Here is a 19025-nt window from a genome sequence, read left to right as displayed (position 1 = left end):
ACCACTTTGTCATTTATCAAGGCAAAATGCTAAACACCGAGAGTTTCACGGTATTCGCGTCTTTACCCTGTTTTATATCATATGCAATTTAAACCATAAACTATTTTTTTTTTATCGATAGGGTAAAATGATCAGTAGTTGCAGCCCTGCTGTTTACTAGCATGAGGCTCATTATAATATCCCAGACACGGAGCTCTCCTCCCAGTCAGGGATCTCCGCCCCAGTCATCTTGGACTACAGCTCGGAGCCCGGATGCGCCGCCATGCCGACTCTATCAGCGAATGGAATAATTTATTCACCAACCTGCCTGACACTGGGCGACTAGGAGTTCACTGAAGAAGTCGACAACACAGTTTGGGGGGCAGAGGAGCTTTTTTTCCACGGACAGACCAGCTCGGGATACCCGCGCTGTGTTCAGTGGCGTGTTCGCGTTGCCTGCCACCGTTGTGTTGATGTAGGGACACTTGAGAGCTAGCTACGCTAACGTTAGCTCGAGTGGAGAGAGTGCGCGGTGGTGACAGTCCGGCCGGAGGCGGGGAGAACTGAGAGGTGAGACTGTTACTTTGATGGTGACTACACTGTTGCCTGTACGCGCATAGGTGGCCATCTGGTAGATAGTATCACTTTCATCAATGTGAGTCACGATTTTAGGGGCGCTCGGGCAGCAGCATATCGAGGTGGGTACTTGACGGTTTGTCTAATAACGGCTTTTTGGCCGGAGTGGAGCGGAACGTTTAGTCGACGTTCTGGCCCGCGATAGAGAAGCTAGGAGCTAGCTTGCTAACTAGATAACTGTCCAACACAGTGAGGGACTCCTAAACTTTTCGGGTCAGTAAACCCCGAGTAGACACGCTTCAGATAACAGATACCCAATCTGATAATGACGTAGTCCTACAGACTCTGCATGTAAAGTGAAGACTTGTGTTATTGTCACACCATCTTAGGAAATGACAGTGGAAAATAAAGGGTTATCTGGTATACATCCTCCTCTGTAAACACAACGTGATAGACCACGACGTGCACTTCAAATGACCCTCTTTTTTTTCTTTTTTTTTTAAAGGTGCAGGTCCCTGGACTTAAAGGTTCCATATTGTAAAAAGTCAGATTTCCGTTTATTTTTTAAATTATACAACAGGTAAAGGGGTGATACAGAAATTGTTCAAGTATCAAAATGCTCAGTCCACAAAGACTGTCTGAAAGAAAGTCTGAATTCAGAAACTGTGCCTTTAAACAGTCATCGGGACTTCTGTGAATTTGTGATGTCACAAATCTACTGTATAGACTGATTTAAACTTGTAACATAACATTTCATTGTATTTCTCATTTAATTGTTGTAATGTTTTGCATTTTGAGTAACATCAACCTACAGGAAGTAAACATGGACTCAAGCTTTTGGCTAACAGCGCAATTCCTGTGGAAAAATAGAGCTATCAATAAAGGTAGAATGTGCCCCTGCAATGCCATTATAGTCGTATCCACTGGCTGTTATAATATTGCAGAGACACCCAGAGCGCAGATGTAGAAGACCCAGAAACACAGGGTACGCTCCATTTCAGTGCGCCGGTGCACTGCTCAACACACAATGGCGATTTTTGAGCATTTAAGTATGTTAACACGTTCTAGTAGAAACTCATTATAAAAGTACAAACCTGAAAATGAGCATAATATGGGACCTTTAAGTTTAAGAACCTCACAACCATGATGTAGTAGTTGTGTGGGTGTATATGACTTTACATTGCAATCCTGAGCGTGTGATTGCAGCAATAAGGATGTAACTCATTTTATGCTACACTGCTCACCAAATCGCTGTGTATTTATTGAAGTTTTTCATTTGACAAATGTTTTCTGTGACTTTCAGATCCAGAAAAAATTCCATGTCTGCACCAGCCCTGAAAACCAAAAGAGATGTCTGTTGATGAGGATACAGTGAAGACTGGCAGTCCGCAGACCAGCTCAGCATCATCTCTGCAGCTCTCAGAATGTACTGGAGGTTACAGCAACATATCTGTGATGGTGGAGGGTACTGCAGCCACCCCTGATTTTGCAGCTGCTTGTCCTGTCTTAGGTACAGCAGCCTCACCAAAACACACCAGCACGACTGACGGGCTTACCCACTCAGACGACGCTGGACAAGGAGCCAGGGGGAACGAGAATAACATCAATCGCAGGAACAGCTTTCATCATTCCAAACAGCCGCAACAAACAAAATTAACAAAGCGCCGCAACACAGCAAACTCTGGTTTCAAGCATCCCACATCTGGAAAGAGGAGACGAAGGGCCAACTCTGAGAGCGACTCCGTCCTGCCTACCAATTTCCTCCTGGGGGGGAATATTTTTGACCCACTGAATCTCAACAGCCTGCTTGATGAGGAGGTCAACAGGGCACTCAATGCAGAAACGCCCAAATCCTCCCCGCTGCCGGCGAAGAGTCGAGACCCTGTGGAGATCCTCATCCCCCGGGACATCACCGATCCACTGAACCTGAATAGCGGGATAGCAGACAGTAGCTTTTTGGTGTCCCCATTCAAGAGTGGAGGCAGGAAAAGACACCGCAACAGACACCATGGAGGAGGAGGAGGAGGAGGAGGTGGTAGTGGAATTTCAACAACACAGATCAACCTCTCAGAGTCAGGAAAAAGTGAGGTTAAAACTGGCACCTCCGCACCGCTTCCAGGTATGTTAGCCTCATGTTCTGCACTAGACGTCTCCAAAGAGTCCAACAGTTTCTCCAGTGTCACAGGGGATTCCCATGAGCACTCAGCCGACAACTCAGCCAGCTGCAAGGAGGACACAACATCTGTATCTATAGAGGATTCCACTTCCTCCATATCAGGGCCACCAAACCAGCACACAAGCAGGCGCAAGCGTAGGCGCAACTCTGGCAAAATGGAGCCCCCTGTGACCCATTCCACACCAGTTGGAAAGTCAGGATCTGGAGACAGAAGTTGGGGTTCAGGAGGATCGAGAAATTCCCAGTCCTTCCACACACCAAGGAGTGGTTCCAAACCAGGGCCTGGAGGTCGCCAGCACCAGCAGCCCCATAACCAGGCGAAGGAGCATCAGAAGAAAAAGTTCCAGTATGGAAATTACAACAAGTATTATGGCTACCGCAACCCAGGCACTAGTGAAGATGCACGAATACGCTTGCTACGTCCAGAATGGTTTGAAGGTAAAGATGTTCTAGATTTGGGGTGTAACTCTGGCCACCTAACACTTTATATTGCCAAAATGCTAAGACCTGCCCGCATTCTGGGCCTGGATATTGACAGTGCTCTGGTGCATGCAGCCAGGAAGAACATCAGACATTATCTGTCTGAACTGCAGACCCAAGAGGCCAGGCATGCAATGCAGGAGAAAAAGAGCACCAAGCAGGAGGAGAGGAATGGAAATGAGAGTCTCACGGGCACAGACAAGAAGCACAATGAAGCCGAGAACAGGGATGAAAACGGGACACCACTGAAAGGAGAAAGTAGCCCTGCAGTGGCTGTAAATGACAATGACTCCTGTCACACAGATGAGGCAGGGACCCAGAGGCAGGATGGCAAAACAGAGGAAAAGGAGCAGGAGGATTGTGAATCACCCCCCGCAGATCACTCTGTGAGCTGCTCTTTTCCTGTCTCCCTACGGATCTCCAGGGGGCCCATTGCTGCACCACCACTGACAGAAACGCCCACCACGCGGCCTGGAGAGTTCCCCTCAAATGTGTCCTTCATGAAGGTAAGGCAGCATTATCTGTGAGAACATTTGGAGTCTAGAGAACGGCCAAAATAAAGCCAATATTTCACAATTATGCACTGCCTGCATTACTTTGGAACCTTATATATTCATTTAGACTAATATAGCTGCATAATGCAAAGAAACAAGCAATACTCCATTGTGATCCACATCAAAATGCATCCAAAAACATCAAAAAAACAAAACATCACTAAGTGTCCGCCCATTCATTCACCCTGGATCCTGATAATGATAATTGTCATTTCTCTAGATTTGGGATAGCATTGTGAGAGCACAGTCAGTTCCATCATAGACTGCAGGTTGCACCATGAGGCCTACCTGAGAGAGACACATACAGTGCTCATTTTCCAGGAACATAGGAAAAGGAATAGCATATAGTGTACATTGATATAAAAGTTAAGTCTGTCTTTATTTGTCTTATAGAGTCCTATAGATTTTATATTTAAAATTATTGTCAGAAGGTCTACAAAGATGAATGGATCAAACATGAGCTGTTGATCTTTTGTCCACATTTGGTTTTAACAATTTTGTGAATTTTAAAGGGGAACTATTTCCATTTTCAAAATTCACACATGGTATTCTTATATTCTTATGGTCTTAAGACAGTAAAAATAAACAACCCCCAAATCCAAAAACTAGTGTGTTAAAACTCAGATTTGTGATGTCAAAGGTTAGAAAGTCTGGAGCTGCTTCACGGACAATGAATTGTGAAACATTGCTCTTGTTCACCAACTTTGATTGATCTTTCCCAGGCCATGAAAATAGAAATAAGATACTGTAATTTTTATTCAGGTGGTGTCTCGCCCTTTGAGATACATTTGGAAATCAATGACAATTGATGACAATTAATTTTCATTGCAATTGTTGTTTTCCTGTTAAACAATAGCTACTTTCTCGTAGTGAAAAGGACACATGCTTCTCCATTCTTTCAAGTTAATTAAGCAACCCTGTTGGCCGTAATATTTCATGGTAAGATCCTTTGATAAGGAACCATCTGCGACAGTTTGGTTTTGTGAGTCACTTCAAGTAGATTCAGTTTGGGAGTATAAAGGGAATTACTATAAGTTTGTCCACCTTTATGATTGTGTGTGTGTGTGTGTGTGTGTGTGTGTGTGTGTGTTGCTCAGCTCATTGTGTGTGTTTCCAGCCAGAGTCTCACTATTCTCCGAAGCTGTCACTGATTTTGAGAACTGAAAGATGGAAGCAGAAAAAAGGAAAGCAGTGTGTCCTTTCCAAGCATTTCTATTGGCGTCGGCCTATCTCGCGCTGCCATTGTTTGAGAATTCGACAAATACTACAAAAGCTTTTCTTCTATAAATATAAAGGTTTCTCATTAAGGGTTTTATTGTTCTAATTTCTATCGAAGTTTCTTCACTTGGCTGGCCTTGTGTCTTACAGGCTCTGTGTAGGCAGCTGCATGCATTGGTTAGATGCAGAAACCGTAGTGTTTGTTTCTGAATGAAATCGATGACTGCCTCCTCCCTGCTACCAGCATTAGAGATAATGGCAGTGCGGCATGAAGCTTATCCTGTTTAATGAGTGAAAAGCCTCAAGACGAGCGCCTGAGCCCCCTCAGCCTGTACAATAGATGGATTAGTGGGAGAAATGTCAGGATGTCTAGCATTTGTTTGACAAACTACCTGGTATAAAGTTAGAGTGAGGAAAAGTTGTAGGGATGATTTAATAAAGGAGGGTTTTTTTTTTTTTTTTTACTCCTTCAAACTACATTCAGTTCCCAAATAATTAAATTACTAAATAAAAGTCTTCTTTGATGTGTGATAGACCAACCCCCAGTTATTGCTAGCAACATCTGTATCTTTACCTGATATTACATTTCAAAATGTTTACTTTGGAAAAAAGGTGTGTTCTGATAATCACGTTTCCTAAATGTAGTTCTTAGTTGTTTTCTGTTTAAATGGTGATCTGAATCAAATTTCTCCTGAACTCTGTTTTCCTCTCCGCTATTCTGCTTTTTCTCATTCAGCATCAGTCATGTCTGTCAGTCCAGTTATCTCCATATTTGAGAAGTGGGAGCTAACTAATGTTTGGCATTTACTCGATAAATGTCTTGAAGAGATAAATTAATCATTACAATAAATCTGGAGTTCTTTACACAAACGCTTTCATAATAATCTTGTGGGATTTGTAAGTCAAATGGTTTCACAGAGCAGCAGTAAAATTTTATGGGTATTCCTCCTCAAAAGCTCCTTTGTTTGTTTGTGTTGCAGAGCCTTGCCTTGCTTTTTACTCCTTATAAGAGCCAAAGAGTATCCTATAAATTCATCCTGTAATTACTAATAATTATAGGATACATTTAAAATTTTTCACTTGTAGGCTTTTACTTTTTCTTGTTTTTACGCATCTTTTATTAAGCTCCTAAAAAGAATCCATCCCTTTGCGGCACTCTGCTGTCCAATAGATCTAAAAGCAGATTTAACACACTTCAGACAACATCAAATAAGATTTTCAGTTAACAGATTTTTCAGCTGTGGCCATATCCCTCAGGAAAGTCTTTAATGCAGTCATAGTGCTGAGTAGCACAAAGTAGCTTGTCCTGTCAAGACCATGTTTTTCTCACTGCACCTTGTCTCTCCTTTAGGCCAATTACGTCCTGGAGAACGATAATCTTCTTTTGACTCAGCGGCCAGAGTATGACGTGATCATGTGCCTGAGCGTTACCAAATGGGTTCACCTGAACTGGGGAGACGGTGGCCTCAAGCGGCTCTTCAAGAGAGTCTATAGACATCTCCGTCCTGGTGGCATCTTCATCCTGGAGCCACAGCCCTGGGAGTCCTACGTGAGGAGGAAGAAGCTAACGGTAAGGAACTTAAGAGAACAGGGCGATGCAAACCATGACATTTGTAACAAAGCAAAAATACCTGGATGCACTTAGTGATTTTAAATCTAGGTTTAATGGCTGAGACATAAGAAATAACTGCTTTCTCTCTTACTTTACAGGATAATATTAGCAGGAATTTTCACAGCATCCGCCTCAAGCCAGACCAGTTTTCATCATACCTTACAACAGAGGTGGGCTTCACCAGTTCTGAGTACCTTGGGGCCCCCAAGTGTTCAATAAGAGGTAATTCACTAATTTGTCAGAGCAGTTCTATGCATTACATGTTATTCACCATTGTAGCTTGATGTCATTTTCAACTGTTTTCCCCTATCACAACAGGTTTTCAGAGGCCGATGTACTTATTTCACAAATGACCGCTCCTGCCTTGAACATCATTGAATGTGAGTAGCCTAAGCCACCATCATACACACAAGCCAGCCAGCTGCCCTGGACTGCAAGGAATCATCAGAGTCCTTTACAGCTTTTCAGTCGCTGAAGATGAAATTCAGAAAAGGAGAGTGGGACCAAAAGTGGAATTAATTTTGTAAAGATGAGATCTGTTGAGAAGAGGCACTTCTCAGAGTCCTCCATGTCTACAAAATCGTAAAAAGTGAGTGAACTCAGATAGGACTCTGCAACGTATAAACTGGAGCCACACATCATAGCTTGGCCAGACTGTGGAAGAGGTGATCATTTCCCTGGACTAGCGCTAATGATCCTCCAGTTTGATGCACGGCCAAACATGTGTTTGAAAATCTTTGGCCATATATCTTTACTTTCATAACTTTGTTCTGTGCCACCACATCACCATACGTTTTACACATTAGGGTTGGGCGATAGGGCAGGCTTTTCCAAATGGCAACTATCACTACTTAAACCACACTGTGTGTTGCATTTGCAAAAGTGCAGTGTACTACTGGATTACAAAGCCATTAAACAGATCATATTGACATGATGTGTCTTGAAAAGCCACACTGGAGTGCAGGTAATGTGTTTTATGCTGTGTAGGACACTGTGCAGGCTGTTGAAGCCTCATATTGCTGGCTCCATCGTAACTACTGATGGCATCGAAATTGTGCTCCTGGTGGATAAATATCTGCATCATGTTTTAAGCCTTGAATCCCATTGTGGCAGACATATAAAGCACATATTGTGGTCAATTTAAACAGCCAAACAAATACCATCAGCCATAGACTCAGTCTATGGCTGATGTATTTGTCCCATCTCTAAACCCTAATATATAGTTTCTTTTGTCACTACTTTGCAAAATAGGCCTTAGAGCTGAATAAACTTAATCTGGAAGACAACTATGGAAATGTGAAAGTCCAAATTTTAAGAACAGGCAATATGAAAAGCTCCTACAATGCACAAACCTGAGGTGAAGTAAGAAGTGGCTTGTCTAAGTGATAAAGACAATGACGCAAGATGAGAAATAAACACTCAAAACAGCCAAAACATCCGATGAAATAATGAATGCTTCCTTAGTGCAGACACTTTCAAGGTATTCTCTCTTTTTCTTAGTAGCGTTTGGTTCCTTAAAAACCGTCATGAGAAATGACGAAGCAGTCATCAGATATTAGATTCTGTCATTAACACATGGAGACAGTGTTTAGTTTTACCATGCCTGCTACCGCTGGGAGTTAGGGTTGGGCAATATGGTGAAAATCAAATATCACAATGTTTTTTATCAAATACTTCAGTGTGGATATTGCGTCAGTATTGTAGGGTTGACTGTTGGTGTTTTGACAATATATTTACACAATACATTTCTGGTTAATAATTATCAGTAATGTACGGGCAAATGGTGCGTGCAGTCTGGTTACATCACTTTACTTATGGCTGTCCTTATGACAGTTTTTGGACATTGGGGGGTAAATGAGAGACAAGTATGTTGCACCTAAAACAGCATGACAACTAACCAGTTTGTTAGCATGCAGATTGCACATTCGCCATCATAGCTAGAAAAAGAATACTTTGCAACACGACTAAGCTGTTACTTACAGTTTTCAGGTGATTTACCAACTCAGGATTTTTGACAAACCAGTTTCAAAGTTTGCGCTGCTGGACTGCCGGTGACTAACATTAGATGAGAGCGAGTTGGACTCAAAACTGTCATAAAGTTTACATGTCCTTTTCAGACAATATTTAAAAATAATTCACATTAATGCATAATGAACACTGCTGGATAACCATTTCTTAATTTGTGGGCTGTTTGGAAAGTTGTGGGGTAATGCGTGGAGCAGTGGAATGCTGATTTTTCATGGCAATGATCAAAGCTTCATAACAATGAGTCAGCCCTTACTTTACTGAAATGCGGTTTTCAAAACCAAACAGTCAACATTTATGATATTAACATCTAAGACATGATGACATCTAAGGCATCTAAGACATCTGAGACAATATTTCATCTCATATCAACACGTCAATGTAATATCAATATTTTGCGAAGCTCTACTGAGAGTGCTTGGTACAGTAGCTCAAACCTTACACCAGCTAAAATGGTATATCCCCAAATGCAAGTCAATAAATCCCATGTTTTGGCTGTTTTCAATGTAAACTTCCTACAAACCTTCAGGTCTGTGTAATTTACTTGAGCATTTGATGCATTTAGGAAGCAAAAAAAAATCACTTCATGGGTACTTAAAGCCTTTTCGATGCTCCATCCTAATGGTAGGGGGCACATTTGAGCTGTGCTGACACCCAGGTGTCGGCTCAGCTCAAGATAATTCAGCACAGACACCATGAGGCCTATTTTGCAAGGTAAATCTGTAGCATGCAGTGATCTATTTTTTTTAATGACAGTTAAGCCATAGCCCTTCCTTATATGTTGTTTACAATGTCTGCAATGACTGAGGTATAAGCGAGGGTAAGATTTAAAGCGGAGTTGTTATTAGAGTTGCTAGAGAGTCTTCAGTGCTGTAAAATCCGACATGCATTGTTTTGTGTGGTCTCATCATCACTGCTGGACAGGCATTCATTCAAACAGCATCAGAATTACTTTTGAGTAATTGGACAAATATTAACATTTGTAGAAAATGGATTGCTAACTAAAAGGATCGAAGGGTATCCATATAACTTTTTACTAAATTTGAATATGAAATGCTGTTTGTATTGAAGCGCTGCCAAAATATTTTCTGGGTCTTTTGCTCTGAATTTGACACAATATGCCATCGTCATCTTACTCTTTGGCCTCATAAGAGCAGCTATGAGTTACAGGCAGTCAGTCTTTGTGATTGTATCTTGGTGTGCACTGAGCACCTCTCGTCTACAACCTTTCATTCTGTGGCTGGGACTGAAAATCTTCCTTTTTTTGTGACTGGTTCAATGACAGCATTTTGCATACTAGAGTAGGAAATGATGGATGATTTATGTTTCTATTTTAGTAAGTGATCAATGTAAATAAGTTTGCTAATTTTGTTTTACTGTTGTCAATATTGAGTTCATAACTGCTTTTGTCATTTTCCGGTGGATTTTTTTGTTTTGTTTTCAAATGTTTGCTGCCAATTTGTGCGCGAGTCAGAGTTTTTGTCCTAAAACGGACCGCTAATTCAGCTCTGTAACAACAAATGAAAATGTACATTGCAAATTTCTGATGCGTTTGCTTTGTTCTGTCCTGGCAGGCACACGGATTGTTAGAGCGGCTCTTTATTTTTTTATAAACTGTTTGAAAGGAGTGTTGTTGTCAATGCACTCTCATTTCACTTCATTTGACATGTTGTAGAGATTTTAAATTTCTTTAAAATAGAAAAATTGAACACTTTTTTCCATCAAACTTTTTATAACAAGTTGTGGAACACTGATTTAATTATAAAAATGAAGCTTCAGGTTATATTTTTAATTGAAAGAAAATTGGCTTCAAACTCAGTTGGCCCATCAGACACAGGGCAACAAATCACACCTTTCTCCTAAGCTAAGACAATCGGATTCTCAGGCTTAGATCAGCCCACTGCTGTAATTACAAGGGCATTTTACTTTTTGAATTAGTAACAAAAGTTTTACTTCTTGAGTATTTTTTGGCAAGCAAATTGTTTAAATCTAGTTTGTGCTTTGCCACCAATGTGAAAGATTGCACCTTACTGTTTCAGCAGCAACATCTTACACATTTTAACCCAACAGGCCAGCTATCCAAGCTACAGCATGTCTTTGCTGCAGAAGTGAAATTGCATGTTGTCATATACAGTGCTGTTTAAACTTTATTTACTCCCCTTGAGGTTTTGCACAAAGTGGACCAAAGTCAGAAATAGAATTACACACAAAATGTAGTGTGAGAGACAAAACACCCCTTGTTTCAACACGCTTTAATGCCACTTAGAATAATTGCTACTTCAAATGTATCATGCTCAGATCTCATGTTTTAGTAGCCTAAAGCATTATGTTGCAACATTTGCTCTTAAATACTATAATTCTGCCCCTAAAGCTAACAAAAATCAATATCATATCACTGGGATGAGTTTAAAGTTCAAGATGGATTACAATTAAGAAAAACCACAGGGTCCAGGTTTTCATGTTGCAAAGAAAACCAAAAGTAAACATGACAAGATAAATTGCAGTGAACGCACATACCACTGTATTTTTTATTTATTGATATGTATTTCATGTTTGTTTGTTTTTTTAATTTGCAACTTGACGACTCAGGACCCAATCCAAAAAAATGGATTCCATGAATTACAGCACTGGGTTTTCTGCTTGTTTTGCCGAGACCTCTGGATGCTACATCGAGTTAAGTTCACATTTGATTATTATATTTTAATTATTATGTTTTAATCCTACAAAATTCCAGAGATTGTCTTTAACATCACAGCAAATTTCAGTGGTAGCTAATCTCTAAAACCTGCAGATACTGCCCGATTATAAGATCTGAGCAGCATTAGCAATGAGATATCAATAAAATGTTTTGTCAGACCACACTAAACCCTTCATAAAACAATAGTGGTGCTTAGCTTTGCATAGCTTTTTTTTAATTATTAGAAGTTTTCTAGATGACAGTACATAAAATTGTTCTACAACTGTTGTGAAATAGTGAAAACTAGATTTATTAAGCAAAAGAAAAACCTCTTTGTATGCATAAACTCGAGGGGCGTATAAATTTTAACAGCACTAAAATTCACCTCTTCATGTCGAATTTGCACTGATACGATTTGAGGGACTTCGTACATTTTTTTGCAGTTAAAGTTGATGTTTTACATGTACCTTAACTGTCCTAGAATCAGTTTTCTGGAAAAACTGTTGGAATAAAATCCCCCTCTCTGTCAGGGAAGCTTTTAATTTTCATGCCTCTGAACAACAAGATATATCTGAATGTTTCTGTGTTTTAACATTTTAATTGATTAAAAGTGGTTCCAGATTTGGTGGTCCAGTATTTGCTTATACAGCACTTTATATGGTTATTTAACTGAAATGTAGCTTTTGGTTGGAAGAAGTTACAGACATTAAGATATGTATTCATAGTAAATCTATTATACAGGTCTATAATGTGGTTTTATTAGGCTGTCATCATATTAGTTGTGCCAGATTTTTCACATTTTGCTACCTTTCACACATCTTAAAAAGCTGCTCTGATAAGCACTGAGTAGTGAGCTCTGGCTGTGGTCTGTCCATAGGTTTTCTTATTAAGGTGATCATTACAGCATCTGTAAAGAGGTTAGTAACCTACTTTGAAGGAAGCGGTGAGTTAAAAGTGAATCCATCCCTTTCATCTGGAACCAGGTCAGATTGATTGATGTCACTGTGATTTTTTCGCATGTAAGGAAAGTGCAGCCCTGTTAAGTATTACTGCATGTTTTCTGCCTGCTGCTGTATACAGCATGCAGTTTATGTCTCCTAATTAGAGTCTACATGACAAAAACCTGCAGTCTAATCCAAAGTCATACGGGTATGTTACTATATGTATGTATTATAATTCAGCCAAGACTGTCTGCACACAATATTTGTTCATTTACAGAAATATCTATACTACAATACTTTAAAATTACCTTAGAGGCACACTGTGTCATCCTTTGAGTATTTCTTCACATTGACTGTCCTTTTGCAAATTCACTTAAGTGGGCATGACTTACAAACGTCACAGCACAAACCAAACTTTGACAATGAACGGAAATAAGCTCTGATGACTGCAGTAAGAAACAGACTCGGAAAAGGGTGCACAACACAGAGCTTCAGAGTGCCTCTATAGGTAAACTTGCTCGAAGGACAAGTGTCTGCAGAGCTCCATTAATCAGGTTTTCATGGTTGCATAAGTAATACGCATATGACATTTTACGTAGAGCTTGTGTAATGGCACATAATGGACCCTAAGAGCAGCAGAAAAACGTTTCTCTGGTTTGATTACACAAAGAGTCTGGGAGACAGGTCAAGACCAAACAAAAGTCCTTTAAAGGGAGCCTATTATGCTGATTTTCAGGTTTGTACTTCTGTTTGGGGTTTCCGCTACATTTACATGCTTTATGTTTAAAAAACAACTTTATTTCCCTCATACTCACACTCCCTGATGGCTGTCTAAAGCAGCATTTATACTGCCTGTTTAAGGCGGGAATATCACACCATTATGCTGCATTACTGTTCTGTATATAACATCTGATCGCAGGTAAGGGGGGAAAGAGTGCTACATGTCACGTGAATCCTGCACAAATACTGTAACCACACCACCAGAATCCAATGGATAGCTTCAAATGACTCTACCTTTGCAATATTATACTTTTTACTCCAAAATATTTATTGACACTTATACATAGCTGTGATTTTTAAATTTAAATTTGATGCAGTATTATACTCTAATCTACCCAGTAGTATACAAAGTATCTAAGTATTGGCTCCACATTAACAAATCACAACATGCAAACAGAATCATATGATGTTTTATAACCTAAGTATCTCATGTTATGATCACAGACATAATATTTGTATGGTTATGATACTTTGAAATGAGCCATTCTTCATAAGACCTACTTGTTAACTTTGATACTTAAGTAAATTCTGCTGATAATACTTACAAACTTTTACTTAAGCAAGTTAACATTTTGAATTGAGGACTTTTTCTTGTAACAAGGTTATTTTAGACTGTGGGGCTTTTTTTTTACTACTTTGACTTAAGTTAAAAAAAAATCTAAGTACATCCTCCACCACTGAAAATAACAATATAACTAAATTTTCAGTTACTACCAGCTGACGTGATTTGGCAGAGTGCTGCTCACCTCCTTCAGCTTGGAGTAGGCCTGGGTCAGTGATGGGGGTTTTTGGTGAGACCGGGCTGCTGGACATGAAGCTGCATCTGTTCTGCATCTGGCCTAATATCAGGCAGGGAAAGGGACAACTGATTTAGTATGAATAATCAGAATCAGAAATACTTTATTGATCCCCGGGGGGAAATTGTGATTCATTACAGTCGCTCTGATGCCAGCATGGAGAATTACAGCAAGTAGAAATTAGTACAAGCACAAGTATATAAAAAAAAACAAGTATAACAATAGAAATACAGTAATGCTAAACAATTAGCGCAGTATGTAAAAAGTAAAGCATGTATGGCCCAGTATGCTGAGTGTGTAAGTGTGTAAAAATGGAAATGTAAGAAATACAGTAATAGCAAATTATTTGCTAAACTTGCTAACTTTGGCTACATTCATTAAATGATGGTTAAACGAGGAGCAAAATGTAAACAGAACTTTGTGTGAAGATATTAGCTAATATTGAGGGAGCAAATATAGCCTCATTTATTTCACGATGGACTAAAGTTTAATTTCCACCGCTCACGGTGACTCACCTTTCTTTGTGCAGACATACTGTCACCCTGTCTTCACTCTCACTTGCCTTTTATTTGTTTTTTGGTACCTAGAGTTTCATTTTGAAGGCTTACAGGTAAGTTTAGCTTCCCCGACGCTCCTCTTTCAGCCCTTTTAGCAGATTACCGAGTGCGCCAGGTGTGGGGACCGGACCGAACCATTCCATGAAAATGCAGGGGGGGCTATACAGAAGCTCTATGGATGTAAAAAGAAAAAAAGAAAAAGAAAACAAATAAGGAAAATAAATTGTGAGTATTAATCAGCACATTCTAAATGAGATCGTCTGTTAATGATGGCTAATAATTTTCTATTTAAAAAATCACTTAATGTATTTTTAGGACCCCTGTCAGTCATGGGTCCTTAGAATCGTCCTGCACCCAGGTGAGAATATTAACAATGCATTTGTTCTGCTATTTACACCCATTCCTACAATGCAATATTATAGCTCCCAAGGTGCTGTGACTGGCTGGTCTAAGTAATATTGAGGTGTTGAGGTTGGGTTAGGATTTGGGCAAAGAGGTCATTTTTAGGGGTAGTACAAGCCGATCTCAGTTATTTTCTGAGATTAAAATGGGAGATTTACAAGAATATTGGCTTACTTTTTTTAGATTTTATCTCTTATTGTCATTTTTTTAGAATGCATTAAGCTGCTGAATGAACACTGTAAATGTTAGCAGAATTGCTGAATTTACCCTTTGTGTTAGCTTCATAAACTAACAATGCCAGGACGCCCAGGAACATCCTCTACACTCGGATATAAATAGCTACATTGACTATTCAATCTCTGGTGCAAACAGCATTGGTGGCTATGGACACCGGAGTGCTAAAAGAGCACCCTAGGGATGACGTTTTCCTGTAGGCAAACCAGAAGCTAACTCTGCCCTGGTTCCCTCATCAAAAAGCCTATGGGATTTTTCCATTGGATTTTGGATTAATGCAGAAAATAAACTGTGTTTTTCACAATCGTTTACAACACCTACACGTTTTGTTCAGCAAGATAATCTTCACAAATGAACACCTCTGTCAAGATTTTTGAAGCCTAAATGTAATCACCAGAAGTAAAAAGCTAATCTTAGGCTATAATGAAGTACACTACTGTTGCGTCGCCACCATTACAAGGCTGTATAGAAGTATTCAGTGCAATTAGGCTTGATAACATTCTGTAGTCTAATTTAGCCACTTGTTAGCAACTGTCTTTTTTAAGACACAAAAAAAGCTTCAGAGTTAGCGAGTGTAGTATTAATGACATATTTTATGTTGTCAAACAAAATGTGAAAGTCTCTTAAGTTTGTGTTAACCACAGACATTATTCAATGCTTCTAACCAAAAACCAGACTGTATATAAAGACCGACCCCGCGTACCCCCATTATGCTTAAGTGAGGCCAAAATATATGGGATATGGGCGCTACCATCTTGAGTTAGAGACATCACCTGTACGACCAATCACAAGCAGCACCATTGAAAATGAGCTCACAGATTGGCTGACACAGCTGTCAGTCATAGCAGAAAAGCCCCTTTAATAGAAGTAAAAAACTCATTAAAACCAAACAAATCAGAACAACAATCACTTAAACAAACATCAGGGTGATTAGAACAGCCTTAAATGACAGAAACTATCTTTGGGAAAAAATTTATTAACCATTTATTAACATGGAGGGGTCAGGCTTTATGGCGCGTACTGCAGCCAGCTATCAGGGGGCGGTCGAGATGTTTAAGCTTCACTTTGGGGGAACTGTCATGTTGTCCATCTAAATATGTAGTCTATACCAACAAAAACCGAACAATTGAGTTTAAGACGAGGGAACCAGAGGTGCTGAAATGCGAAATCTTTTCCATGTTTTAGGACTCATTACTGGAGTTCTCTATAGCATTTGCCTAAATGTATACTGTTTACTAAGTTTAGGTATATAGTATCATGACATCATCGATTTGCCTAAAATATATTCACATTTACTTAACAGAGAAGACATGCTTAAATGATAGCTGCATTGTTAAAGTCAACTCAGACTTTAGGAACTGCACCCTAACCAGGACTCGTATTACCTGGACTCTTATTTGGGCTGCAGTGCAAAGGTCATACTTTTCTGTTAGCATCACATTGTATCTATGTGATTAGTTTTTCTCCTTATGAAAAGCACCTATGGCATCTTCAAACCTAAATTTCTCTAATGTAAAACATGGATACACTCTCAAAGTTACTAAAATTAAATAAAATACATTTATGCTGTAATAATACCTTTCAGTTTTAAGCTGTCGGTTTTGTGAAGACAGACAGCCTCATGTAAACAGGTTTGTGGTGGGTTACCCTTTTGTGGGTTGGTCACGCTGCTCTGTCTGAATAGCACAAAGATTCCACCCAGATGACAATGCAGAGCACAATACAGAGGCTCCTGTTTACAAATAGCATCCATGCCTTTAACACCTACTGGCCTAAACCGGTCATCAACCATCTTCAGATCCTGGTTCTGTCAACTCTGCTAAAACATTCAGTAAAAGGATAATAAAATGTTATTTAAAAAAGTGTAATTGGTTGGATGTCAGCATTTCATAATTTAAAATGGCTTTGGGTCATCCAGTAATGGTGTCAAACTGAGGTGAGCATATTTGTTTTCAACTGACAGCCATGTTGCTTCCTGGGGAAAAAAAAAAAAGAATTAAACAAAGCCAAAGTTAACCAACACAGACATTTGACCTTCCAATCGGAGAATGGCAGACAATACGACAATGAATTTGCTTTGCAGTCGTGACTGGCGGATAGTGACGTTGTCCGTCTGTTCCAGACAGTGTTGTCCAGACAGACAGAATGGTGAGATAACATAAACACAGACAAGAGGCATAACACTTCATTCACAAAAGCTCTATTCCATCACAGCTATTTGGGTCAGTCACTTGACCATTATTGTGTCCTGTCGGTACAGCGCTGGGCGAAAGCATGCCAGACTCGACTCAGACTGCTTTCCATGCTGTTATTTCCCTAAGGTCAAGCCAAGTGGGTAATGGGCTGCATAGAGAAATGTTAACACTATATTTTAGATGTTTTTCAGATGTAAAGTGAATTTGCCATTTGGGACGACATAATCAAAGCTGATAGTGATGATTATCCTAACTAAACAGCAACAAACCAAAACATCAGTACTTTTTTCATGCATTTATTAGCAGCAGTGCATTTCAGAGAGTAAAACTGACTGTTCACAAAGTTACTAAATGTGAGATACAGGATCAGTCGCACACAGTTACAAGCCACAATAACAGATCTGTGAGCAGCAGGATTACAGCTGCGCACCGAGCTGTAAACAAATCTAACTTTTTAAGTTCCACTTCAAAAGCATTCAAAGTCACATCCCACGGCACGTTAGAAGTCCGAGAGGGGTTGATCAAAATGGTTTATCCGGAAGAACGCTGTCGTCGTTACCTGGATCCCAGCTACCTGCGTCAGCCGTCATACTGGTGCATGCAGGTGCTAAGACCTCACAGCACAGCACCTGGAAATCAGCACAATGCCACTTAAGTTAATCTTACAATCAGAAGTCATTTCTATAGTGCTGTCGTTGCAATAAAATAAAAAATATTAAAATGTTAAAATGCAGAATTCTACTTTATGATCAGGCCTACCTGTATCTCCGAGGGCACCCGTGATGACCGACAATGTACTCCTGGGCATAACAGAACCGTCTGCAGAGTCCTCTATACCCGCAAGTCCAGTACTGCATTTCTGGATCATTGCCTGCAGATGATTATAGTAAAAATCACAAATATGTTCCCATATTTCTGGTGACATGTTGACCTTTTCATTAACTGTGATCACACTAAATACATTTATCTTAAAAAGAAATCATCAAAAAATTGTTACGAAAACTGTCAAGTTGTGATTTAACTATTTGTTTTACGTTTTCTCAGAGCCACACAAACAAGCCCAGTGGAATTTGAGCATTTTGCCACATCGTGATTCCGTTGATTTGATCTCATACAGTAAGAAAATGGGTGTATACATCAATGCTTACCCTCCCCGACTGCGAGCATCAGGAGAAGCACAAGGAGAACCAAGCTCAGTCCCTTCATGTTTGGGTACCAATAAGCTTTCAGACACTGTTGTTGTCAGGCTGATGCTGCATTTATACAGCATTTCAACCACGGGGGAGGAGTCCGTCCTGCTCTGTCCAAATCACAATAACAAAGTATCGCTGAATGATGGCAGTCTGAGGGCTGAAGGTCAGGACTATCAGCTTACTCAGCTCAAACTTCTTGAGAAGATCAGTTTTTTTCCAATGCATTTTACAAAGAATCATTCTGTCGTTTTCTGTGCTAATTGTGCAAAACAACACTTTGTTATTCATCCCTCTATGTGATTTGGAGATACTGTAAATGATCCGTGCAGTTTACCAACACAAAATGAAAAAGGGACAGTTCTTTGGTATTGTACTTACATACACCCCCTATGGCTGAACCACAAGGGACTCCTTCAAAAGAGCAAGCCCTCCAAAAGTTATAATTACAGATGAAATACTAAATGTACAATGCTAAACTAAATGTTTGAGACACACAGTATGCAGTTCAATTCTGCCTGTCCTGCTGTGTTTTCAGGGCTGCCCTCTGTTCGACCACTGCTCTGCCCACATCTGAATATGGCAGTAGTTCATGTGTTATTGCTGATGCTGTGAAACTACAATCAAACCGC

At 39.9% G+C, this 19025-nt stretch overlaps 1 protein-coding gene across 2 annotated transcripts; it reads left to right on the top strand.

Annotated features, from left to right (window-relative positions):
* Positions 1-253: 253 nt before the first annotated feature.
* On the top strand, positions 254-11912 carry mepcea (methylphosphate capping enzyme a). Of its 2 annotated transcripts, none has more exons than XM_042498933.1 (5): positions 254-549; positions 1859-3717; positions 6335-6553; positions 6694-6817; positions 6914-11912. In XM_042498933.1, the coding sequence occupies exons 2-5, from the start codon at positions 1906-1908 to the stop codon at positions 6946-6948; spliced, it is 2190 nt and encodes a 729-aa protein (XP_042354867.1). In that variant the 5' UTR covers positions 254-549; positions 1859-1905; the 3' UTR covers positions 6949-11912. The 2 variants fall into 2 exon arrangements, with proteins under 2 accessions (XP_042354867.1, XP_042354868.1); XM_042498934.1 differs by lacking the exon at positions 254-549 and adding an exon at positions 590-677.
* Positions 11913-19025: the final 7113 nt, after the last annotated feature.

Source organism: Plectropomus leopardus, chromosome 13, assembly GCF_008729295.1.
Source record: "Plectropomus leopardus isolate mb chromosome 13, YSFRI_Pleo_2.0, whole genome shotgun sequence".
Lineage (NCBI taxonomy): Eukaryota > Metazoa > Chordata > Actinopteri > Perciformes > Serranidae > Plectropomus > Plectropomus leopardus.
Note: the sequence above shows the minus strand (reverse complement) of the source record. Positions and strands in the feature narration are given on the sequence as shown.

Bases quoted from the DNA above. Each gene is read 5' to 3' on its own strand.
- mepcea (XM_042498933.1), top strand. From the start codon at position 1,906: ATGTCTGTTGATGAGGATACAGTGAAGACTGGCAGTCCGCAGACCAGC. The intron at 6,554-6,693 runs GTAAGGAACTTA...CTTACTTTACAG, and splicing joins TGAGGAGGAAGAAGCTAACG to GATAATATTAGCAGGAATTT. The intron at 6,818-6,913 runs GTAATTCACTAA...CTATCACAACAG, and splicing joins CCCCAAGTGTTCAATAAGAG to GTTTTCAGAGGCCGATGTAC.